Source organism: Camelus dromedarius, chromosome 7 (genome assembly GCF_036321535.1).
Source record: "Camelus dromedarius isolate mCamDro1 chromosome 7, mCamDro1.pat, whole genome shotgun sequence".
NCBI classification, from domain to species: domain Eukaryota; kingdom Metazoa; phylum Chordata; class Mammalia; order Artiodactyla; family Camelidae; genus Camelus; species Camelus dromedarius.
In genome coordinates this window covers 69,464,209-69,491,961 of record NC_087442.1, presented here as the reverse complement: position 1 = coordinate 69,491,961, position 27,753 = coordinate 69,464,209, and the positions used below count along the sequence as shown (strand labels likewise).

Here is a 27,753-nt window from a genome sequence, read left to right as displayed (position 1 = left end):
TCCATGACCCAGTAATTCCACTCCTAGAATATACAAAGCAAATACACGTGCACGTTTGCCAAAAGACATGCACAAGAATGTTCCTGGCAGCATGATAACAGCACAGCAACTGTAAACAACCCAAAGGCTCAGCAAAAGGACAATGGGGTAAATACACTGAACTGTACCCATACAAAGAAACACTGCAGAGCAATGAGAACACATGAACTACAACTGTATACAACACACACTGATCCCACCATATTCTCAAGCAAAGAAGCTAGACACACAAAAAATGTGCTCCAGGACTCTACTAATTCTAAAAGAGGCAAAACCAATCTATGGTGATAGAAATCAGAATAGTGGTTAATTTGGCTGGGGTGGGGGATGGATACTTAGTGAAAGAACCACAGCAGGGATTCTGGGGTACTGGAATGTTTTATTTCTTTTTAATGGAAGTACTGGGGATTGAACTCAGGACCTGGTGCATACTAAGTATGTGCTCTACCACTGAGCTATACCCTCCCCACTTCGATGTTTTATTTCTTGATCTGGCCGCTGGTTACACAGATGTGTTCAACTTGTAAAAACTAATCATAGGTACATTTTTTTTTCATCTGTACACTTTTCTTTAAAGTTAACAAAAAACTATACTTCAAGAATGTCTTAAAAAAAAAAAAAAAGAATGTCTCTGCTCTCTGTGTTATGCTTCCTTATGTTCTAAAGACCAGAAGAGTAAAAACAAATAAATATCTATTATCACCAAACCTTTTCAAGAGTTAGCAGAATCCACATAATTAAAAGTAAAAAGTGTGAGTACAGAGGGAACTTATTATAGAATGGATAAGATAAAGTCTACCTTATAAATACTTACACCAATTGAACCAAATAAAATTATTTTAAAAAGCAAACCATTATGAAGTTATAAAGTCAGAAAAAAAGCAAAAATTCACCAAGTTTAACTGAAACTTTCATATATCAAAATAAAGTCCAGAAATTTCTTAATTTGGACTGTTAGAATTCTGTTAGAGTTTTACATCAAAGTATGAATATAACAAAACCCAGTCGTTCATTAATTCATTGGCTTGCTCATTCCTTCTTCCCATGGTTATCGACCACTAGATTCTAACCATGAAATGGTTTTGAGGAAGTTCATAATCCTTCTAGTGCCTGAATAACAAATGCAAATGCCCATCAGGACCAGGTGGACCCGCAGTAGCCGGGTGGAAGCATGGACTGTGTGTGTGACGGGGACTGTGGAATCGAGCACATGCCCTATGCGAGGAACAGGGAGGCAACTACTAGGCACCCACTGATTCTTTTCATGTCATTCCAATGGAAATCACAATTTACTCTGTGCAACCAACCGGTTTTCAAATGTAGGCTCTTAAAAAGAAAACCAACAAGAAACACTGTGACAAACAAAGCACATCTGTGAGCTGAACTGGACATATGGCCACCAGTTTATAATGTCTGATCCAACAGAAGAGACATGAATGCTTCCTGGGACACAGCCACTAGCAGCTCATTTGCCCTTTGGGTGCCCAACCACTTGAGTACCACGCTCATTCTCTGCTTCGCTGTAGCCTTAGGATCAATAGTTTAAAAATGAATCACTTAATTACATTATGGTCCACTCTAACTATGAAATACTACGTAGCCATTTGAATGAATGAGATTATGTCCAAATATACAAAGAGTAATGTCTTTGAAATAGTTTTGAGTAAAAAATCAACAAAATCATAAGTCCAAGTAGAATATTAACATCTTTTGTTATCATACATGCAATACTCACACATTTGGAAAATCAAACAAGGTATTAACAGGGGGTGGCACAGAAGAAATGGACAAAAGTTGGCCCTGGGGTACTTTCACTTTTTATTTTACTGACTTTTCCCCTGTATTCTACGTATTAAGTGGAGGGAAAAAAGCCCTCATAGCAGAGCTCACTGCTCCCTGAGGATCTGGTCTGCCTCTTCGTTAATTAGAGTTCTGGCACAGCCTAAGCCTCTCCTGGTCCCTCGTCCCCAGGGGCCAATAGGAAAGCGGCTCAGCACCACAGCATCACCGGCTTTGCTCTGTACCTTCTCTTTGCTCCCAGGCACTTGGTGCTGGAGAATGGAGTTTCTTACCAACTGCTTCACACACAGAGCATGCAAAAGAGTGAGCTGAAAGGGAAGTTTGTCAAGCAGTCTGACTTTCCAAAAGCTTTCATATAATCATTCTGACAAAAAAACTACCCCAAGGAATCCTGTTCCCCTTCCTACCAGAAGATCCTACAACCAGCTTTCACAATTAAGATTGACAGGAGAGACAGGCCTTGAAGGAACAACTCCTCTATCCTGAGACATTTTAAAATAACCTTAGGGATGTTAAAAATCACAAAAATAATAGACTGCAAGCTTCTGGAGAAAATGTCATGCTCACCTTTTTATGCCCCAGAAATTGTAACATTGCCTTTTCTATCATCTGCACTGAAAAATATCTTTTGATTTGCAGTAAAGAAAGCAGAGAAATAATGCAGAAAATGACTGAGGACCTGATGGACAAGATACAAAATTTCTTTCAAAAATCAGCTACTATTTAAGTCTTCTCATGCTAATTTCTAAATAACAAATCACAATCTAATGTGGTAAGAAATTTGAAATGATCTTCTTTACCTACTCAGAAAATTTTTGTCTTTTTTTAAGATCCAAAATAAAAGAAGGAAAATAATTTTTCCTTGTGATGAGAACTCTTAGGATGTCTTCTTTCAAAAAAATTATTGCTGTGTTTTTACTTGATAGCTGTAATGATAGTGTAAATAATTTCCTTTTTAACATTAATTTTTAATATCCATTCCAATGACAAAATATTTCCATTCTCCCTACTTCAAAAAAAGTATTTTTGTTAGGTAATCTCTAGGTTCATTGCTTATAATTTCCATTATACTTCTAGTCAAAAATACATATATACCACATGGTCTCCAGAAAGAAAACTTCAGAGACAGAAAACAAAATATAAACCTGACTTCATAGGGTAATACATATGACCTTTTAATCACTTATTTGAAATGAGTATATGATAAACTGCCATAATTTTTAAATCAATAAAATATTTCTAGATATTACTTTCACATAAATGGATCAGGAAGTTTCAGACCAGCATTGCCCTTCAAAACATGTGACTAATAAGATTTATAAAACTCTTCCAATGCAAATTTTAATCTGGACATTTCTTTTAACCAATGCCCAACAATATTTTAAAATTATCTAAAAATATAAATATTGCTAAATACTCAATGCAAATTTTCATATATTTATGCTATTCATATGACTAATATCCTTTAAGATTTTTACAAAATTATTTTAGAATTATTACCTTTAACATTTTTTTACCTACTGTTAATTGCAGGTAACCAAATAGAAATAAATAGGGACCTAACAGAAACCCTTTAAGAGAACAAATCTGACAATCTTTGAAATTTTGTGTGTTTAAAAGCTGGGTGTGGTAAGAGTTAATACTAGACAAAATAATTTGTGAGATGAAAATGTGCATATTTCTTTGTGAAAAACACAAAGAATATTAAATGCATGGCTATACTGTTATCAGTTGTGTAAAACAAATTACTAGTGTCAGTTACATAACTGTAATGGGTAACTTTTTAAACCTCTAGAAACTTACTAGTTTTGTTGGCTCTCCCAATAGAAATCTGACTCTATACTACATGCAGAAACTAAAATTTCATCTGCTAAGAAATAAGTATTAAGTACCTTTTAAAAAAGATACCTGAAAAAATCCATGTGCTCATAACATGTATGTTTCAATCTATTTTGGATACTTAAGTATTGTCACCTGAAAAGGTATTTTCAATATTCACTGAAAATAAAGGATTCACTACTTTGGCCAGGTCTCCACAGGTACACCATGGGAGGCTGGAAATTAACGCCAACTTTGAAGCCAGCGGGGCACCAGGCCACAAACTGGATGCTGTGCTTGGTCTAAAGCTCTAAAGGACCCATGAGGTCAAACACATGACTCTAAAAACAAGAACCTGTTATATCTGGAGAGTAATCTCTCATCGGCTCATCATAACCTATTTAACTGGAGAATACAAACAACCAGAAAAATGCATAATTTCCAGTCTATGAAGTACAAATGTGGACTAACTTGGGAAAAACATTATTTGGGGACAGTTTCTAGCATATTTTCAAAGAGACTTACAATGAATTGAGGTATATGTACAACCCTTTTGATTTTAAAGCTGGCACTATCCCAACTTCAATAGCTGAGTAGCTATACATTCTGCACTAGATGAAAATCATGTCAAAATCATATAATGAAAATCAAAAGGTACATTACTGGTTATCTTTGGAGCCGATCACATTTGCATGACTAAGTTAGTCTGCATACTTAACAATGGATATAAACAGGCTTTAAATAAAAATACACTGAGAAAATTTACCCTACACTAGTGAAATACTACAGCAATCTATATTAAAATGCATATGCCCTCAAGGACAATCAAACTTCCCCAAGTTGGGTCAGGCAAAATTTGGGAGGGGGCCCACATATTCATCCTTTAGTTCCATCCTTACAAGGAGGAACGCAAGTTACTTTTAAGAGGAGAGCTGTGAACAAAGTTTAAAAAATGACTTTACTTCTCATCCCTCACTGTGCCTTGGCCTTGCTTCCCACAGAAACACCCATTTAAAACACTTGTACTAATGCAGTCTTCCTTTCACATGAAAATAAGTAAAGGAAAGTATGGTGGGCAGAATATTAACGGCCCCCAATATTCCCACCCCCTCTTACAGATGTCCAGTATAATCTCCACCCCTTGGGTGTGGGCAAGACCTAGAAGCACGGTGGGAAACTCCTCTCTAGATGATAGAATTTTACATGGTGACGGTACAGTAATTCTCTTAATTAGGTTATATTATATGACTCCCTCTTAGCAAACTGGACAGGTAGATTTTGCTGCTGGCTTCAAACAAGCTGTCATTGCTGTGATAGGACCACATGGCAAGGAATGTCTGGTGACCCTTAGGTGCTGGGAGCAGCCCCTGGGTGACAGCCATCAAGAAAATGGGCACTTGAGTCCGACAGCTGCGAGGAACTGAATTCTGCCAACAACCACAAGAACTTGGAACACGACCCTGAGGTCTAAAAAGATGGTTGCCCAGATAATATCTTGATTTCAGTATTGAGAGACCTGGAAAAGCAGAGTCAGCTAAGCAGTGCTTGGCTTCCTCCTGTCCCACAGAACCTATGAGGTAATTAATGTATGTTGTTTTAAGCTGCCAAACTTTTGGTAATTTGTTTCGCAACACAGAAAATGAACACAAATAGTAGCACACTAATATCATTGTGTTAAAATCACTGTATTCTAAGAGAAACTTGGGTTGCTAAGTATAACAAAAATCAATTTTCATTTTGCAGCCATTCAAGGCCTTTGCCAATTCTCTAGAAATTTATTTTATGTGTGAACTTCTGGGATTTTTTTTGTCTGAATCTCTATAGTAACAGAAAATTCCCATTTTTTGGTAAGGTGAGTAAAATTACAGGGAGACATAAACTTGTAGTATTTTACGTGGTACTTCATATTTGTATAGCATTTTATTATTTAAAAGGTACTCTGACAAAGTACCTAAGAACAAACAAAGTAACAAAGAAGAACAAACTTGACTCCATATTGGATCTATTCCTCTAGTTCTAAGCTTTGTGTTCTGTTGCCTGTGCGCAGTCATGCTGGCTCTGCACTTTTTGTAAAAGAACATTGCCTATAGTCTGAAATATACATGACAACCCATTCTCAAGACTCTGATCCTTAAAGGTATAACACTTCCATTCATTTGGAGATAAAAAGTTAGAGGACACAGACTAACATTTTTGTTAGAGGTTTATAGGAACATTGTGACCAGACTTACATGACCAGCTCCAAGAACAAAGGATTCTTGCACCAAGAAGTCTGCAACAACCAGACACACCTCCACCCCTTTTAGTATAAAAGGTACCTGAATTCTAACTTAGGTAAGATGGTACTTTGGGGACACTAGTCCACTATCTTCTTGGTTTGCTGGCTTTGCAAATAAAGTTGGTATTCTTTGCCCCACAACTCATCTCTCATTGCTGGCTTCAATTGTATGGCAAGCAATATGAGCCTGGACTCCATAATATTAGACTTCTGAGAGGACAGCAGCAGAGGCATATATTCTGTTCTCCATAAGCTCTCCCAGAAAAACAGATGGATCAACTAGAAATGCCAAAAGTTCACAGACAACACCTACAGCAAACTGGCCTGTTAAGACATCTCCGTGGGTCCCCAAGTACCAGCAGGTGTGGAGGAACCACTGCAAGCTATAAGCCACATAGAGTATTAATATCTTGCAGAAGGAAGCAGAGAAAAGCAACCAGGTTTTGTCAACTGTGGGGAGAAAAGAACTCTCAAACTTCCAGTAAGTGCTCACTGAGTGTACAGCATCACTTCAGAATGACGGCTGAACTTTGGAGAAATTCATGCTGATTCAATCTGATAGGACTGTGATAGGAAGTGGCCTGTGGGAAGGATAGAGCCCTATGAACCCTCAAAATTAACCAGCCAACTTCCCTACCAAGAAGAAACTCCTGTGAGTTGAATATAACTTGTCTAAGAAAGGAAAAAAGAAGGTCAAAGGAAAGCAATATCCAGACAAAAGAGGAGATCATAGCCTAAAGAATATCTGTATCTATGTCTTTATCCAAATCTTTATCTACATTCATATTTATCCGTTTATATCTCCATGTTTTTGAACACTTCACAAAACAGAATGGTGAGTTCTAAAATATGAAGCTAGATATACAATTATTCTGATCTACACTTTCTTTCTAAAAGCTCTGGAAAACTAATTTTATATAAAAATGAGCAACATAAAAAGATCCCATCTGAATCCAGTACAATGTTATTTTTGGATAAAAGAATAAGAAACAGAATTAACATTACCATAGACCATGAAACTCTGTCAAAGAGACATTTCACAAAATAGATGAGAATCAAACACAACTTAGTATTTCAACAGAAGCTAAAATAAATTAAGAAAATGATAGGAGAAATACAAGAAAAGCATACATCAAAATTAGAAAAACTCAAAAATGAAGTGATAGAATTCAGGAAGGATCCTGAAATCAAAAGAAAAAATCACTTTGAAAATGAAGACTAAACTAGAAGGGGAGTAAGAGAAAAAAACAAACAAAATAAACCCGAGTTTACATCCTCTGAGGAAAAATAAATGATGAAAACAAAAGCAAAAAAATTAAAAGAAAAGAAATGATCTGATCCAGATATCTGTTACACAGGGAATTCAATTTGTAGAAATGGTCTAGCAACTCATTCACATGCTGTGTACTTCCTGTATTTACATTATACTTCAGTAAAAAGTTATAAATAATAAAATAAAGAGGTAAAAGTGATTCAAGACAAAGCTGGCTTTCAATCCTTTAATGCCAGAAGACCATGGTTTGCATCCTCATTTTATTGAAACTCCTCTCATAAATGCCTCCAAAGACTTTCTAGGTGCAACGACACTGACTCTTGGAGACTTCTAACACTGGTGATCACTCCCTCATTTCTGTTCTATCTCACTCTCTTATTTTCCTCCTAACTTTTCTAGTAACTCCTTATTAGTCTCCTTTATGGGCTTTTTCTTCCTCCACTAACTTTTCAAATATTGGTGTTTCTGGGCTCCATATGCAGCTATTTTTACTCACATTCTCTTCCCAAGCAATGATATCATACCTAAAGATCTCAGCTTTCACACACATATATATGCTGTTAATTCTCAAATCAATATTTCTAGTTCAGATTTATCTCCTGAAAAACAGCCCTTTATATCCAACTGCTAATGAGCTCTCTCCACTGACTATCTGACAGCCCTCCTCTCTGGCAAACTTGCTCCCTACCTAGTCTCCTTAACTCCAAGAAGGCAGGTGATTACATCCTCTTATTAAATAAATAATTTAAGTTTCTTGATTGACTATCCTAAGGAAAAACTTCTTTCAACACTCCTACACTTTTATATCCTTCCTTATATATGTTTTCCTTAACGATTCTATTTCTGGATTAAACAGACAATATTACTGCATTTATTTTATCACTATTTAGTCACTTCCTAACTTCCTACATCTTAATCACTCATCTCTTTACCAAAACGGCTCTCCCTGTAGCATTGATGATATTGTCTAATAATCATTAATTTTTTTCTTTTTCCAAGTGTGATTCTACTTTGCCTTATACTACTCTGTTTGCTCAGTCTGTTTACACTGGTATTCCCTAGACATTCTACTGTCACCTAAATAATGGCATTTTCCAAGTTACTTTGGTAAAGTGTAAGGTGGAGAAGGAAAGTGAGGAAAAAATAAGAGAGAATGAGGGAGAGAGAGAAAAAGAGAAAAGGAGAGACTCCTTCAGGGACTATTAACTCCCTAGGGTTCAATAAATCAAACTATTCTGATAATATCCTATCCTAGCTCCAGGATCAATTTTTTCAAATAGCTGTGTATGGGGGAAAGTTATAATTGAGAAACATGGAGCACTTTTTATGTTCTCACAAAAACATACATACTCTGCCTCCACAGCTTCCTCTTGCTGTTACAGACTTTTTCTTCCCAAGCATCAAGAAATAAAATCAAATTGTTTTTAAATGCCAGCTCACCAGCAACATCCAATAAAACGTTAAATTATATAAATTCCTGCTGAGTGGCTTCTCACATCAGTCCCACATCTCCTTTCCTCTGCTTGTGACAACACTCTTAAATATCCTCATCATCTCTCACAAAGATTCTTACAATAGCCTCCTCTAACTTCTCTCTGCCTTTCATCCTTCTCTGCTTGGATCAATCCTAAATACCATGGCATGTCAATCAAACACTCTGCTCCAAGTCCTTCATGGTCTCTATGCTATTTTTTAGCTATAACTATAGAATGCCACTGTCTGGCATTAAAATCCTCCACCAATTTGCCCCAGTTTAACTCCTGCTATTTCCCAACCAACTAGACTAATGTCTGTGAACCTACTCCATATGTGTCTCTCTCTGTGTTTTTCAAAGCATTTTCCTTACCTATAATAATTTACAATTTTTCATTCCCTCATATGAAATTATCAAGCCTCTAAGTAGAGTTCTGGGAATAAATCTTTCACTGCCCTTATTACCATATGACCACAAATTCCTTTTATGACACAGAGAATTTTGTTTTCAAAATATGTTTTAATCATACCTAATACTTAGACACTTACATGAGAAAAATATTCAACGTCATGAATGTGAAGGTGAATTACATGGCGTTTCACTTCTAATAGTGACAATGCAGCTTGTATTGAACTAACTCCCACAGATAATGATGATTAACTAAGTAAAAAAATATAAAAAACAATTATTTGAAGGCATTGGAGATGAGGTAAGAGCAGACAGAGACTGGAGAGTTTTTCACTCAAGGAAACCTCCTAATTCATGTGGTGAGGAATGGCTACAACTCAAGCAGAAAGCTAGAGACTTACTAGCCTGGAAAGCCACAGAACAGATATCTAAGGTACCAGATCAGATGAAAAGTGAGACAACGTACCCAGAAACTGAAGGAGGCACCCTGAGATATATGCACATACTCTCTCCCAAATCTTTAGCTGACAGCTGAACTACAGGTGCAAGCAGACCATGAAAAGCAGTGGCTACAAAGATGACAGGGATTTGTGGCTGCTGCCTGCTGCAAGGGAGCTTGGAGTGGGAGTCTTGACAGGTAAACGCCCTACTAGAATAAAAACTGACCCTATTCAAAAGATAATAGAATTCAGAACACAAAATAAAAACATATAATCTATAATGTCCAGTACAAAATAAAAATTACTAGACATGCAAAGATACAAGAAAATATGATCCACAGCAAGAGAAAAAGTAGTCAATGCAAAATTACCTTATGCTGACCCAGGTGTTTAAGTTAGCACATAGGGATTTTAAAACAGCTGTTAACATATGTTCAAAGGCTTAAAGGAAAATATAGTTACAATGAGTAAAAATATGGGGGAAAGCTCAGTATAGAAATGGAAAATATACAAAATGAAAGTTCTAGAACTAAAAAGTACAGTATCTATACGTACCATTAGTGGAGTGAGCTTAACAGCATATTAAAGATGTCAGAAGAAGGGGTTAATAAGCTTGAAAATAAGTGAATAATATTTATTCAATTGGAAAAACAGACAAGAGATTGAATAAAAATGAACAGAATCTCAGTGATCTGTGGGACAATGCCCAAAAGTCAATTTGTCTGCCTGTCTGTTTGTCTATTTCTCTCTCTTTCTCTCTCTCTCTGAATGAGAGGATTGAGGGAATGAGGCAGAGATTTAATTTAAAAAAAAAAGGCTGTAAGTTTGGCACAAAATGTAAACTCTGTATCTAAAAATCTTAGTGTCCCAAGAAATATAAATACCAATCTCCCAACTACCATTCCAACCACACACATAGGCACACTATAGAAAAACTACTGAAAAACAAAGAGAAAGAGAAAATTTTGAAAGATAAAGCAATTACAAACAGAGTAATATCATTATGAATGAAACCTGAATTTACAACAGAAAGAGGTTATAAGATAATAAAGAATTTCTGAGATGTTTAAAGAAAAAAAAATTGTTAACCAGAATTCTACCTCCAGGGAAAATATCCTTCCAAAAAAAGGATGAAATAAAGGTATTTTCAGATAAATGAAAACTAAGAGGATTGTTGCCAATAGATCTGCACCAAAAGTTGTATATATTCTAAGTTTGCATGAATATCTGTGTGTTTGTATAAACATGTGTACATATGTGTACACATATGTATACTTTGTATATCTGTATATATGTAAACATTCTGACTTTGCACTGGATTTATTTGCTTTCGACATCTTTGTGTGAAGTCTTTCCCACTATATGGCCTGCACTGTTTCCGTAAAATAATTTAGTAAATACACTATGATGTGTTTGTGTATGCTACTTAACATTAATCTACAACTAGGGGTGGTTAGTTAGCATTGAAAATATGCAAATCAAAAATCCTGCCTATAAAGACACTTCACAGCTGAAATACCTCAATCAGGGCACTCTGCAGAGGCAGTAAGAGTAAACACTTCAGATACTACTAATTTTGTGTGCACCTGAATATTAACTAGAATCAAGAATATCAGAAATAATTTTTCACTAGTGAAATGAATGTTGTTCTTCATGTGCAGTGGCTGAAAATATTTTATAGTCACTGCTACCCTTTCATAAACGGGGTGTAAGAATCAGGAGAAACTAACTGCTGTAGCTCTGTTTTGTCTGTGTCCTGTCTTAACTGAGGATTCTGCCTTCTAAGCTCAATAAAAGGTAGCAGGCCCTGACACCAGTATATTGTTTAGTATGCCTCACAGTGAAACTATGACATAAGGTGCTTGAAAATGTACCTAAATAAACAAGAGTGGAGAACTCACCAAGGTTGAAACAGTTTATATGATTGCTCTTCAAGGCTGTTTGTTAGTAAGTATTTTGTGTGTGTGTGTGTGGTGTGTGTGTGTGTGCGCGCGCGCGCATGTGTGTGCGGCAGAATTCAGCTGGGATTTGCTTTCATGATACCATATCACCTAATGGTGGGGTCCAGGAAGACACGTATAGTTCTCACCCACTAATGTTTAGCTTAAGTCAGTTTATAATCTCTCCCCATCCCAACCCCACCTCCCCAGGCTGAGAAAAGGAGTTATTACAGGATCAACAGGTCTTTGCGTGTCTTTTTAAAAGTACTATATGTAGTAATTTTATTTGTATAAATGTATTCATAAATACTTATGTGTATATATATTCATACGTATACTCATTCTAATTTGGTGCTTTCAGGAATAAAAATTTATATAAAAACACAAGAGAGAGCATTTTGATATTAAGAAATACTTTAAGTGGACAAATTAAGCAAAGGAAATCGTTCAGTGAAGAATACATAAAGAGTTAATTGGCTCACAGATTTTATAGATGACAAAGATTTTAAGGCCCAGAGAGATCATTTCTTTGACTCAAGCAAGGTGAATCAGAAGATCACAAATGCTCTTCCTCTTTCATCCAAAGAAATGTCACAACCTTTCTTTTTAAAACAAAGTTCTCTTCAGCATTACTTTTGATAATTCACTGACTGCAACGAATGAAATCATCATACCTCCAAATGGTATCCCACTCTGATGAAGGCACAAAGCGGGTCAAAAGCTCCGGTACCACAGGTCAGAAGGTGTGTCCTGTTATAGTGGTGCAAAACCCGAACATAGTTTGCACATTCACTCTAAAGCAGGGGAAAAAAAGGGAGAAATTGGCTAGTGTAATAAAAACATTTAGCTGTTTTTTGATCTTTGTTTTTGTTTTTCCTAACTGTAGAAATCTCATGTATAAGCCTCTTTTGGCGAGAGGAGACAACAGGGCTCAAGGAAAAGAGGACAAGGACCAGCAGAAGAGACTGGAGGACTGATGCACATTTTAGTCAGCAGTGATGTATGAATCACAGTTAATAATGGGGGCATACCATTTTCATGTACTCTAGTACACAACTGAGGGATAAAAAAAGCACCGTTCAGAAATGTATTCAGGTGTAAAGATTTTCATGGCAATATGTTCTACCAAGTGATTAAATTATTCCCAATGCTGGTTTTTTTTTTAAATTACATATAAACAATGAATCAGCATAACATCAGACAATGAATAATCAGAAAAAGCTTCATTACCCTTAAGGAAGCATATGCAGACTTTAGGGCGCTACAGAGCTTTGATGTTTGGGAAAATAAGTCGTATTTTCAAACTCATACAGTCACATAAAGCACATTCAGGGAGAATTTTCAAGTAAACAAAAAACTGATAAAAAATAACCTTTTACATTTATTACTCTTAAGATTACAGTCCAGGGATCTGCAAACTTTTTCTATAAAGGACCAGAGAGTAAGTATATTTAGTTTGATGGGCCATCCACTCTCTGTTGTAACTACTTACTTCTGCAGCAACAGTATGCAAGCAGCCAATGGCGATACAAAAAGGAATGTATGTGGTTGTGTTCCAATCAAACTTCATTCATGGCAGGTCACACATGGTCCCAGAGCTCTAGTCTGCCTATGCTGGGATTCAACTATAAGCTTATCGAGAACAGAGTCTTGATTTTACACATCTCTGTATTCTGCAGTTAATCAAACACAGTACCTAAGACATACTCCATGTTTAACAAAGTTTTAATACATAAGTCACTAGATGAGTCTGTTGAATGACAACAAATTTAAAAATGCTTCAAACCAACTTGACTAAATTAATTCTAGCAAACTCCTTGTTGGCAAATTAGGTATTGCTAATTCATTTACAAAAAATGAGAAAAATACTAAGCCCTTTTACTGCTAAATGTTACTTTGGTGCCAATACATACAACAGTAAATGTAATGTTTTATAAGGACAGATTCTAATTTTTAAAGTCTCTCATATAACAGTATTAGGATGAAAAAGCCAGCAAAACCATCTCATCATAAGTGATTCAGATTATATAAGATATATAAGAACAAGGAAGGCACTGCTGAACTAATTATCTGGTGCACACAGATCTCTTCAATTTCCCAATCAGGTAGCATCTTATTCTGTTGATGACGCATACAATTGGGAAAATCTAATCAATCAGATGAGAAAAATATTCTATTTGCATATTGCTATAAGCACATGCTTTTCATCTCCTGAAACCATCACATCTTGACTGAGCCAATTAAACCACATCTGGGTTCAGCTGCACTTAGACTGACACAGCCTCTGAATGTGTTCAATTAGTCAGCATCATGCTGTAGACTAAGGGCAGCAAGAATGTCTTGACTCATTCCTTGGCTGTTACCCAGTTGCTAGAGAGAATGAGGAGTTGGTGTGATGTGTGTTACTTTTTTACATGGTAATTTTTTTTTCTTTTTCTTACTGAAAAGAAAATTGAGTTAATTTTCCAAAGGAGATGTGGATGTCTTCCTCCACAGTCGTGACTTGTGTCGTCAGCCAGCTACTCCCAGCATCTGTCAAGTCCCTGCACTCATGTGCCAGCACCCTTGGCAGGGCTGCTGCTGCTGTACCACCTCTTCCCTCTCCCACGCTGCAGGGATGTTATGGAGAAACGGATTATGACTCTTTCAGTAGGAGACATCCTCCGACATGTGCAATAGGTAAAGTCTGTTTACTGCCTTTGCCGTCGTCTTTTAAAGTTTTTCTTTCTTCTCCTTTAGTTTGTTTCTAATTTATTAAACACAGTGCAATGAAATCTCACAAAGAATGTGCTTAGCTTTTCCTTAAATTAAGAAACTGCCTGAAATTATTTTTCTCCCAAATACATAGCAAATAAGCATTACTACAAGGAATTTATAAATCTGAGTTGATTACAATATATTAAGACAAAATAAAAACCAAGATCTAGATGGTACCTCAGTTTCATTTAACTCTACATTGAAATTAATTTTTAAGTAATTATATATATAGAAAATACATATGCATATATCATTTATGTACAGGCATATTTTCTTTTCTTCCTGAAACAAATTGCCCATGTGCTTTTTAGAAGCAAATAAAAGTTTAGAGATTCAGTCCTTTGTGACCGATCAGGAATATAACTGATTTGTTTAATTTACAATGAATAATACTTACAGCATCTTTTCCTTTCATTATGCATTCTTCTGTTTTCAGTGCTGTACTAGGCCAGTGTATCTGAAAGAAAAGATAATGGACTATTATGAAACTGCATATAAAAATAAACCACACTAAAAAGCCAATTCATTTTTTTCTGTAATTCAATACATTTTACTTTGTTCTATTTTTGTTGGTTCTATTTTCTTCTTCGAGAGTATCAAGCAAGACTTTATCTTCTTTACAGTACCATTTGCAAAATTAAGACACATATCTTTGAGCTTTTATTTTACGCTATTATTTTCTAATCTCTTTGAAGGCTCATCTCAAGTCTCAGGCCTTTAGAGGCCGCCCACACATCAACCAGCACTGCTCTGCACTTAACCTGCCATAACCTCCGCTGTCCAGTCTTTCTCCTGAACTTGTCTGCCCCTCCACATCAGGCACCTCCTTGAGTTCCCTTTCCATTTTTACCGTTCAGCAGAGAACCTGGTGTTATGGACTCTCTGTAGCGTTTGCTGCATAAAAGAATAAAAGGATGACTCTTTGTAATGGCTCACTTCATAATATACCACAAACATCTTTGATTATTTTTTAAAAACACAGTTTAACTCTACCAGTCTCCCACTGGATTTCAGAAAATCTTTGCTATATTTCAAATTTCCTGGTTTCTTCCTTGAAGTGAGAGAATATATCAAATATCGTGTTTTTACCTCCAATAGTGCCTAGCATTTTGCTGGGGCCACAGGCAGAAATCAGTAGGCACTTTTTACCCAATTCCAACAATTTTTGACCGTGAAGTGTTTTTCTTCCCCCCAATGAAAGAAATTGTTTCCTCTATCCTTTTCTTTTCTCCAACTGCTTCTGTTCCCCTTTTTGCTTAAGCTATAGGATTAATCATACGTCTGGCATAGGTTTCAGATGGCGCGGCATGAAATTGTTCTAGTTTTTCTTTCTTTTACTTTATAAACTCACTTGTGGAGGTTTGAGTTTGTTACACTATTCAACTCATGACTCACTATTATTTTTGGTTTTAAAAGGTCCCTCTCATATTTTAATTACCTATTTACTTCCTAGGCTTCCTCCCTTCCTTCTTCTATTTGCATCCCTCCAGGGGGTAATCACTGTCAACTGTCACTGGGAACAGTAACAATTTTTTGTGTGTGTGATTTGCATATTTTCTTATAAAGTGTATATTGCTTTTTGTGTCTCTTTAATTTATGTAAATGGTATTTTTTAATTTATGTAAAGTTTTTCTCATCTTTTTCACTACGAACTAGGTTTCTTAAGATCCCCATATATAGCCCTATATACACATACAGTCTGTTGTTTCTAACTGCTTTGTAATATTGTAGTATTTGTGTGGCTCCCCCATGTTCCCTTATCTCCTTTGCCAGTGATGGACACCCCAGTTACCTACAAATCTCCACCACATCCAACAATGGTACATCTTTGTACATGTCCATCTGGGATCTGTATCAGAACACCACTGGTATGTATAACTAGGAGCAGAATTACTGGGTCTAAGCGAAAGCATATATTTACTCTGTTAATGTAGCACCAGATTGCTCTCCAGAGTGGTGACATGTTTATACTCCACTAGCAGTCCTCACTGACACTTGGCATTCTCAGCTTTCTAATTTTTGTACTGAGCACTTCGGATTCAACATTGCATTTCATTCTTACCAGAACTTTACCAAAGCAGTAGTATTGTGTGGAAGCTTTTTTAAAAAAAAATGCCCACTTCTCTGTCCAACACCACAATGCAGATCTATGGCTAATAATCAAGGAATACGGTCCACTTAAGTAACTGTAGCAACTGGTATGTTCTCCAATGTTTCCTGTGCCTCAAGACCTTGAGCCTTCTAGTTAACAGTTTATCCCCACAATTGCTGAATCAATCATTCTCCCTGCCCAACTGAAAAGGCTGAGTCAACCCCCCTTCTTGTGTGTCTCTCAGAATTCCACAGGATCACCTTCTCATGGTGACACAGCATCTTCACGGGTTCTGCTGGTCAGTGGTGATGGATTCTAAGTTGAGCGATGCTGGCTCTCACCAGAACACCCATCGTTTTTTCTTCATTGTTTCCAAAGACCTGCACCTTGGATCCACATGTACTGGTGTACAGGACTCCTAAGAAGCTCTCTATTCCTCTCCTACCTCTACGGCTGCTCTGAGCCATGCAACAACACTTCTTTGGATTTTTGTAGGCAATCATCTTCCATTCTCAAGTTAATATTTTTGGCAAAGGAGCAGAAATTTCCCAGGAGAATAGACTGGACCTCTTAAGATATTAATAGTATTTCTAAAAATAGTCTTGCTCCTCAAGATGCGTAAGAGCCTTAGGATCTAGATTGAGGTACAGCTTCCTACTATCCAGTGTCAATGTTTATGTTGTGAAACTCTATGTATATCTGGCCAGTAAGCCAGACTCTCTTCCTATCGATGGCAATGTGTTTGCTCCCGAAAGTTCCTATCATCTCTCCCTGGTATCTCCCATCCCTCTGCCTACCATCATCCTATCCTGTCTTCTGCCAGCATAGAAGAACATTCTGGTTATTGAACTGGTTATAGATGTTGATGACTGAAGGTATTTTTTACTTAGTGAGGACACAGTTTATTTATCTTTCAATTACTACTCAACATTCAAAAATTTCTGACATCTTCTTGCAGTGGGACAGGCTCCCTCTGCTATGCTTCTGACTTTTCTTTTACCTGACTGGCCCCTGTAGGCATTTTAGTCTTTGAAATCTGATATACATGTTTGAATCCCAAATATGGTCAAAATTTAAGCCTTTAACTCATACATTATGTAGCCAGATCTAAGCCCCAATACATGAAAAATACTGGGGATTTATAAAAGTGGTGACAAAAACATTTTATTATGATGATCCTTTTAGAACTGTATTTATTATTATAGGAGTAAGCACTCTATGGTTTCAACTACAGGCGTATATGATAATACTTTGATGTTCTTATTAGTGTAATGAGTCCCCAAAAGTTTCTTACTAACAATATTCTGCACCGAGTGTTCTTTTGCTTTCTAGAGTAGTATATACATTTTAAATAAAAACACATATAAAACACATTTTTTATGTTGTGATGTAGAAAAGAAGACAAAGAAAGAAGAACAGGTTTATAAAGAAAACTAAAAAGCCAAAAGCATGCACAGAAAATCCTACAATCAATGTTCTTCATTATAGCAGTAAATCTATCAGTGGATCATGTAGGTTTCATAACCTTTAATAGGAAAGATATCACATAAAAATAAGGTCAAGTTCCACTGCAGTCTTGCATCGTCCTAAGAAGTCACTGACATCACTATAGAATAAGGATCCTAGGAGGGAAACCATAGAACTTATAAACTTTACTTCTCCTTTATTTTGGAAAAAATTCAGGCGCTGAGTGACAGGATTTCTCAGATGATTCCAAAAATCCACTTTAATTTGAGATTTAATTTGGTTTCAGAATTACAATTTTACTCTGGGTGCATGAATTATGCAAAAGGATATGCTAAAGTGTGCGTGTGTGTGTGTGTAACACAAAACACAAATTTATTTTAGGGTCATCTATCATTGTTAAGATTTTCATGGCTTATTTGCTTATTGATATGACTAAATTAGAGAATACCTCATCTGTAATTCAGAATAATGCTTTATATTCTTAACACTCTTAATTTATGAGATGTAGGGGTTTTTTTCTTAGAATATTAGCATCCCTTTTTACTCATTTTTCATTATGTAAAATAATGACCTTTAAGCTGTGTTTCTACAATTTCAAAGTATTAGATAACTTAATCAATTCTTTGGAAAAATATACCAAAGTCCAGCTTTTCAATGATGAAACAGCATCCAGCCAATAAACCAGCCTCAACATCTTATCTCACATTCCCCTCCATCACTGCTTCATAACCATTATTTCCAGGACCATTTGAACACGTTGTTGTTGGGGGGCAATTCTCTTGACCATTTCTACACTTTATTGACAGTTTGTGTTCCACATTCTTTGCAAACAGCCTTGGAAGACAAAGATTGAATCTTCCTCCAGGGCAAATGGAAGATGTGTTTCCTGACCTGGATAATAAAGACAAATTCTCCCTCTGCGCAAAGGTTGGACAGGTTTGCTAGCAGACCTCTTATAAGACTGGGAGTTTTCTGAGCTTCAGGTTAAGTGGGTACAACACACATTCACTGTGTGTATGTCTCTTTAGGCTGCTGTGCCCACCCGCTGTGGGACTCGAGGGGAAAAAGGCAAGTGATGCAAACAGGAGGCTCATGCCGCCTGCTGTGCTGTGAGTGAGTCCTCTGTCTCTGGCTCAGAAATCTGTCTTCTGCCAGCAGCCAGGAAACTATGACAGGCTAACTTGTCTTAAAAGCCAGGTACAATTTCAGACTCTTTACAGTTGTCAACACAAACAAAAGAAAATGCCTTATGTGCTGGTGGAGACAATACATGGCTTTTCTAGGACTGTCAGAACGTGTGCTGTTTCTAGAAGCAAACCTCTCAGTGGCAATTGCTCTAAGACTAATGAAGTCATTATTTCAGGCACCTCTTACAAGACGTTCCCTGATAACTTTTTTAATAGACAGTATCTCTCTTTCTTTTGATTCTTGAAATTGCCTTTCTTACTTTTTCTACCTATGACTGTAAAGATTTGCATACTTAACTCCACCCAGCTCTCTGATTATTAGACTACGAGTCAACAGAGGGCAAGCAAGGCAGTGACTTATTTCTATCTATATCCCTAAAATGTCTACCTGGCACAAGGCCTTCAGTGCAGTCACTGTTGACTCCTTGCCTATTGACAGACTTGGATCAATCACTGTATCTTTATCACATTTTTGGCACAGTCAATTTACTGGAGGAGATTTGCTGACATGAACGTACTGCCATCAGTGTCAAGTAATTGAGACAAGTAATTTCCAGTTGAATCAGGGAGGAAATCCTGTAAGATTTCAGCAAGTTTGAAAGACTGGCAGGATTTCTGAGAGCAGAGGAAAGCGTCTTAACCAGAGTACTCTGGGTGGATGGAAGGGATAGAGGTAGGAGATTCCATTATGAGCACTCACCACTGTGAAGCCCAACACATGGGAGCTCTCCAAAGGAACAATATCATCATAGATTCACTCAAGTTTTGTTTTCGTTGTTGTTTTTACTTGAGTTTGTTTTGTTTGTTTGTTTGTTTTTAACAAAATTACACCAGGCTCAGGACTGCATTCAAATGTCCACTCAGGAGAGAAAAGATAAGAGAATGATCTCACTGGAAATCAAGTTATTTTAAAGCCATCATGTACAAATATTCTGCCAAGACAGTAAGGGAAATGATTTTCTTCATTTGTTTTGGCAGTCACGATGCCTTTTAGTTCTGCTCCAGAGTAGGGCATCAACAAAAACCCATAAAATTTAGCTATTTGTTCTGCATAAAACATTTTTAAAGGCAGTTAAACAACAGGGTGTAACAATATTTCCAAATTCTCTGCACCAAAAAAGGTACAAAAAGCAAGAGGTTAAATACACATCATTTCATCACAATACTCCTACAATGTAATTTAATTGTCCCAATGCATTTACTACTCCTGCATATCTCAAAGGAGAAAAGTAAAAGAAAATAAAAATTACATTACAAAGTAATTTTTTTTCTGGACTCCCTACCGAGTCTCATAATTATACCAGGATTAAAGACTTAACAATTCTATTGTTACAAGATGTTAGGATACTCGGAGATTGTGGAGAACAGAAACAAATGAATAAAGAAGGAATAATGTAGCTGTCTAAAAAACATTACTTCCTTTTTTATTAAAAATTATTAAATAAAATAATCCAGTTAATGTAAGTCTCTCTTCATGGAATGTGACTAAGACACTTCTATAACTTCATCCATTATTCTCTTCCTAATTCTAGTATTCTAATAAAAATGTTTATGTTTTAATTTTTCTTTTCTATTACATCTACGTACAGTACCAGTGTCCATCAACATATACTTTAACAACGTGTCCTATAAATGTCATTAGAATCAAGAAAATATATTTTGAATTAACACATTAAGAGCCCTAATGGTTTATAAACAGTAGTTTTAACCTGACACACATTATCCTCTTTACTGTTTAAGCTTTTATACTTAATTATAATGGCTGTCATTATTCAAGCACTTTGTATACCAAAATTATAATCTTTTGGACTATAGAAAAGATTTGTACTTGAAATGTTTATACCCCAAAGCATTTGAACTGTAACGGTATTTTTAACAGCACATTTTTGGCCTGGTGCATGCCCTTTTTAATGGATGAAATTTACTAAATTGCTATCATTAATGTAAAAAACCACTTGCTATTTATATGCAAATTACATTTTTAAGCCTTTCTCCCACTAAATAAAAAATTAAATTCTAAAATACAAGAATATTTTTACCTTGGATTCTATAGAGTAGAGTAAGTGAGAAAAGTCTAAATTTTGTTACAAGCAGAAGTGAATGAGCTATATTTATAGATATCCAAATTAAGTAGTGTAATTTTAGCTTAAAATAACAGTGGTGAGAATAATTTTAGAAAAAAAGCTAAAATTTAGAAATTTGGAGAAAAACTATGAGTGAAAGTTTGTTAAACTGAAAATGTATTACTAACTATGGAATAGTCTATGAAGTCCTATAAAATATAGCTTAAATAAACAAACATTTCTATTTTTGACTTTTTCATGAAATGAGAAAAGAAAAGAAGATTTTATATCCAAACTCCTATTGTTATCTTCCAGAGAATAATTCTGTTCTGTTTTTTAGGAAGTCTTATTAAATCTCAAATGTACACACATTGCAAGGGGCTATCTAGACAGAATATAGACAAGTATTCTGCATAGTTAACACCAGATCACTATTATGAGACTATGAGTTAACAGAGGGCAAGGCAGTGGCTTACTCATCTCTCGTCTGTGGCTGAATACTGGGGTCTCCTGGGGCTCTTAACTTCTGCATAGTAAACAAGGGAGAGACAGTTCCTTCTTGTACTAGTCACTGGTTTTTCCCCACTACTGTCACCAACAACTAACTGTTGCACTAGTTTCTTAACCATTACTCAGGTAAACTGTAGTTATGCAAAGGGAGTAAGAACCAAGAGGAAACAAACCTGTGGTTACCAAAGGGGGAATAGGGGAGGGATAAATTAGGAGCTTGGGATTAGCAGACACACACTACTATATACAACACAGACAAACAACAAGATCCCACTGTATAGCACAGGGACCTATATTCAATAGCTTGTAATAACTTATAATGGAAAAAATATGAAAAATAATATATATACATATGTATAACTGAATCACTATGCTGTACACCAGAAATTAACACGACACTATAAATCAACTAAACTTGAATTAAAAAAATAAAAGAAGGAAAAAACTAAGAGGAAAGAAATACCTCATAACAAAAAGCAAAACTAACAGTAGGTACACTGAAGACCAATTTGGGAGACCTGAAGTTCACACCAAAGCAGTAGCCTGGTTCTCAACGCCGTGACACTGTGGAAAGACCACAGGCTTCTAAGACAGATGGGCCCGGTTTCATATTGTAACTGTTACTTACTGGCCTCATGGCCCTGTTCTCCTTTTCCTTCCATTCACCCAACATGCTGCTCCTCAAGCAACCATACTGAACTACAATTTTAATCATGTTATGCACGTATTCAGAATTTCCCACTGGCTCCTGCGCTGCCTAGATTAGTTTAAACAGCATAGTAGTCAGTATTCTTCAGGATCTGGTCTAAGCCACATTTCCACCCTTAACTCTCACTCTACCCTCTTCCCACCCACCTGCCCCATCTCACCTATCTACTTCAGCCAAGTCAGTTTCCAGCTGCTCTAAAAATTTCTGACCTTCTTCCCCATATTCGCCATGTTCCACTACCAACAAGTATGTGAACCAAAATTCCCACTATTATTTAAAGTCCAATTCTGAATTATATCTCCTCCAGAAACCCCAACTCCCAGCTTGTGTGCACTGTCTAAGCATTGTATTGGGGCTTTTATTATGGTTCTATTCAGACTGTGCTACCAATGACAGATGTGCACGTCTCTATCTTCCCCTTTACATTAGAACTATTTTAGGGTTGAGACTATTTTATTAATTTCTGCATGCTTCATATTTCCATGAATGTTTCTAGAACTTAGCTGAACAGTTTCTAAAAATATGCAGTACTCCTGTACCTCAGTAAGAAATGGCAGTACCTAGGAATCTCATGCTGAGTCTACGTCTAGTTAAGATAACAACCATGAGAGCAAACTTTTGGATGATATTTACATTTCAGGCACTGTTCTAGGCAATTAATAATTCAGTTAATCATCTTATAAAAGCTGTGAGATAAGCTCTATGATTATCTCTTTTACAGATGAGAAAACTGAGAAACAGAGAATATGGGATAAGCTGACTAGGATCACTCATCTCACAAGGGGTGATCCAGATACAGGCAATCTGGCTATAAGATGTGTTCTTTGCTATTACATTCTGCTACTTTTCAAAAGGTCTCATATCTGTGACTTAAGTTGAAATAAGACAAAATATAAAGTTATACATTGTCTTGTTTTGTCAAGTTTCCAAAAAAAAAAAAAAAGTAACTGTTGATCAGCTATACTTCATTCCAGAAATGAAATACTGATCAGAAAAGAATGAGGACAAGCTTTCAACCAATAAAGAAACACAAATAAAGGTACCAGGGTTACTGCTTCTTTATGGTAATACAAATAAGTCTAATAAATATGAACAAAGAAATACATTTTTCTAGTGGAATATGGTAAATTGTACAAATATTTTTTCAGTAATTCTTAGGTGCTAAAAGAAAAAACTACTTTGCACAACAATCCAGAGGGATTTTTGTTTTTATGACTAGTTTTGGTTTACTAATTAATATTATCATTATTCACCATTTTGAAAGGTTATCACATATTATTAAAGTATTTTAAAGTCACAGGAAAAGTTTCTTTAAATCTTCTTTTTAAGAATTGTTTGACATTTGGAGGTAGGAATCCGAAGAAATAAGAGTTTTAAATGATTTCCTCTAGGAATTAGGAACTGGCAGGGAAGAGGTGGTGCTGCTTCTCATTGTTAAGTTTTTTTTAAAATGACTTTAAAAAATACAGACATTGCTCACTTTGACAAACATAAAAATGAATTATAAAGAAAAAGCAGTAGGTAATATATACATTTATGGCAAATATACTACGGTCTAAATATTTCTGCATGTTTCATGTAGGGCTGATAGAAGCCTGAAAATACATCAGCTTAACTCAATTTTGTATAAGCACAGATTTTAAGAATCACTTTTCTTATCATAGTTAACCTTTCCTCAAAAATGTTGGGTGTTTGCTTATTTTAAGATACTTTAATCCTTCAGGTTTAAGGCACATCCTCCGGAATCAGCGATCTTACCAATAGAAATACATGAGTTCCCTATACTGAGATGACATATCCATATTTCTGCAGGTTGGGATTTCTGGAGTAACAAAGCCTAAAAGGACTACTGGTAAATCAGCATGTGCCAAGCTCAGGCCTCAGAACAGCGGGTGTGGTGTCCTGAGGACACCACACAAGAGGAATGCCCAGTGCACCAATCAGAAGTCCTCTGGGGACACAGAGATCAGCGGTGCACCAGAAGAGTTCATTCTCAATGGTTTATAAGCTTTCCTCAAAATGATTCTATTTTTAAGGAGTATTTTATTTCTTTCAATAAAATTATCACTTAGAATGTTAAAGTGACCAAGACAATGAAAAGACTAACCCAAATAACACACGTGCAAGAAGACGGTCCCTTTACTCCTTTTCTTTCTCTCCTGGAATCTAGTGTGCTGTTTCCATACCTCTCTATAGCCACTGCTGATGTTTTCCAAGCTGAGGGAATAGACAAGATCCTTGCCTCCCACGAAGAGTCTCTCCTGATATTCATCCAGCAACATGGAATGGAGATCAAGAAATCCAAAAGGGCTATGAAATACTGATGTTCTGTTTAGATCCAAGAGTTCTGAAATTCAAAACAAAATGTACACTCAACCAAAAGAAAATACAAATACCTTTATAGCACGTTTCTCATGGCTCTATTTTCGTATCTATTCATACTGTGTAATTAAAATTCATTTTATCAAAAATATAAAGCCTTTAAAATTACTTAAAAAGATTATAAATACACAGCACAACAGCAATACTTAGATGTGTATTTGATAGCTGCTAAGAGAGATCTTAAAGTTCTCATCAAAATAAAAATATTCTATGTGAGGTGACAGGTATTAACTAAACTGTGGTAGTCATTTCTTGATATGTACACATATCAAATCAATAAGCTGCAACCTTAAACTAATACAATGTTATATATCAATTATAACTCAATAAAACTGCAAAAATTTATTTAAATATTTATTCGCTATGTAAAAAATAGTGTAACTAGAAATAAGTTTTAATGTGCACAAATTAAAATCTTTTATAAGTTTACGAATCTAAAAATGTCAATTCAACTTAATATGTAAGGTAAATATTCCTAATGTTTTTAAATACAGAAAGAATTATTTTTCACAAACTGTAAAGTGCTAAACGAAAATTTCATTTTATTATGACTTTTATATCTACTTCTCATGTATAAACAAATCCCAAGTCTACAATAAATATTCTCAAAGCAAGTCCATTTAACTCCAGATTAAACACCACCTCAGAAAGAATGTTTCCACTTGGAACTGGTCTTGAAAGTCACATCCAAAATCAAATTGCCCAAGTCTGGAAACTATCAGGAGTGTTAATATAATGGGGTAACACGTGGTAGCATTCAGGACAGTGGGAATGACTGATAAAACTGCTGGGGATCTACTTTCTATCATTGTGATCTTGGCTGGTGTTATGCATTCATCCCTACTTCAGGAATTACAAATTATTTGTTTTAGCTAATATACATTTAATTTTAGAAAGTCAGAATCTGGCAAACCTCTCCTATGTGTATGTTTGTTCGCTGAAGGTATTTAATTGCATATGGAAGTTCAGTATTAATGGCTGGTAAATGACATGTGAGAGCCTTTGATGATGAGAGAGAATATTCGCCCCATTATGAAACCCTGCACACTGAAGAGTTTCTGAAGAGGCTCTCTGGGAAATACGGACAAGTCATAAGATAGCATCATCTTCCAAAGGTCAATTCCTAATGCATCTAACAGAGAATGTGAAATACTGGTACCCAGAACACTCAAATCCAGACAGCAACATGAAATATGACAAATCTATATAGCATTTTGCCCACTCTTACAATATCTGTTTCTCAGAAAAGAGAAATGAAGTATCTTCTCTCCTCTATTGTGAATGTATTAAATTCTATTTTTCTACTCTGAAACTGTTGATTCCCAAAGTTCTGTGAAGCAGGGTTAAACTTTTAGTTTAAAATGATCAATCTTGCTAAAATCAAAGTCTAATTTATAAAGGTAAAACTTGTGATATTGAATCACTTGACTATTCACCTAAATAAAGATATTTTTAAAAAGTTTTGAGGCAGAGCTGGGAATAATAATAATGTTCTTTATTTAGGGAGGATGAAAATAGGACTTTGAGAGATTTGAGGTCCTTGAATCCTGGAAGACAAATTTTTTCTGCTTAGCAATTCTGTCAAGATAGAATCATATTGTGTTCTTTTCTTACTAGGCATTCACAAACAGCAAGAGATACATATTTTAGGCATTCAATACCATAACAAAAATATAGATCAAAGCTGTCTACTGCCATTACACCTTGGTCTTTATATGTAATCACTTATAGTTTTACATCAGGGCTGCTAAGTAGACTATTTTCCAGAAAAGAGTGCCCAGTTATTCCAATTGGTTGCTAAAATTCCCCAAATGTTACATACAATGAAATCATTATCTGAAAAGATTCAATAGATCAAAGAATGGTTATATATTAGCTAGAATTAACAGGTCTCTCAACTACAGATTTACCAGACACAATAAGGTACAGAGAGCTTAGGAGGCTACGATGGTTGGAAAATAAGAGGAGGTCATAAAAGGAATCAAATACGAAGGCCCTACCCTGAAGTGCTGCCACAGTGGAGTATTTTGTGCCCATCTTAAAAGGTATGAATTGGAATCAGGGGCAGCTCAACTAGTAAAGGAGGCATTCCATGAATGAATTCCACCTAGAGATGACCTTGCTTTCTCCCAGTGAGGTCATTAGGACCTCATTACTTCTGTATACCCTAGAGCGCTAGACATCAACTTCTACTGTTTTCATGACTCGCCAACTTCTGCAATACTTACTATGCTTACTATAATTTTTGTAGTCTAAAGGTGGTAGTTCCTATTTGTTTTGTCAGTAATAACAGAGACTAATCACTGACTCATAAAACTTATTTTATTCCAATATATCACCTTTTATTTTGACCCATATTCCTATCTCTATGGCCAAGTCTATGCCATGAGATCATAAAGATGAACTCATATTTCTATGGAGATGTAGCATGGAAAATGCAAAGGGAAAACATTCAACAAATGGCAAGATTTTAAAATGTTCATTTCTTATCACCTTCACATTTATCAATTTTTTTTCCCATCACAGTGAATTATGAATTAGCACTGCCCTTTATTTTACTTATGAAGAAAGTCAGGTGCCCAGAAAATAGAAGACTATCCTACAGATATACACTATTACAATGAAAAATCACTCAAATTACCAAAAAAAAAAGATAATCAAAGTACACAGATATATATATGTCATTATGAAAGTCCTGCAGACTGAGACTCTGGGGAACCAGGTTCTTGTCTTGGCTTTGCCATTTAACTACCTGAGTAACCCTGAATAACCGCTTAACCTCTTAGATTAGTTTCCTCTCATATTAATCACCTTCTACCTTCAAAATCCTTAATTCTTTGACTAAACTGCATTTCTAAAATGGAGGTGATAAGACACTGTCAACAAATAAACAAACTCAACCACACATATTTTACAGAGTCTATCAAAGTATGATGCCATATCCATATTTTTAGAAGCTTAATAAATGGAGGGAGTGATCAATGAACAAGTCTGAATATCCCATGGTTCATATTTAAGCTTGCCTAAAGAGAAGTAGTTAAATATTCATTTATGACTTGTCACATATTTAAATAAGTATCGGATCAGAGAACACTTTTAGGTTTTCAGGCATTTTG

General features: G+C 35.8%; 1 protein-coding gene across 1 annotated transcript in view; it reads right to left on the bottom strand.

The window, feature by feature from the left end:
- The window catches only part of SEMA3E (semaphorin 3E), a 223,336-nt gene that overhangs the window by 70,947 nt on the left and 124,636 nt on the right, over positions 1 to 27,753 (bottom strand). The window contains exons 2-4 of the mRNA XM_010977989.3: positions 24,442 to 24,602; positions 14,625 to 14,684; positions 12,145 to 12,264 (exon numbers count right to left, since the gene is read on the bottom strand). Of these exons, the coding sequence (XP_010976291.3) occupies positions 12,145 to 12,264; positions 14,625 to 14,684; positions 24,442 to 24,602 (341 nt within the window). The remainder of the gene's footprint in view (positions 1 to 12,144; positions 12,265 to 14,624; positions 14,685 to 24,441; positions 24,603 to 27,753) is intronic.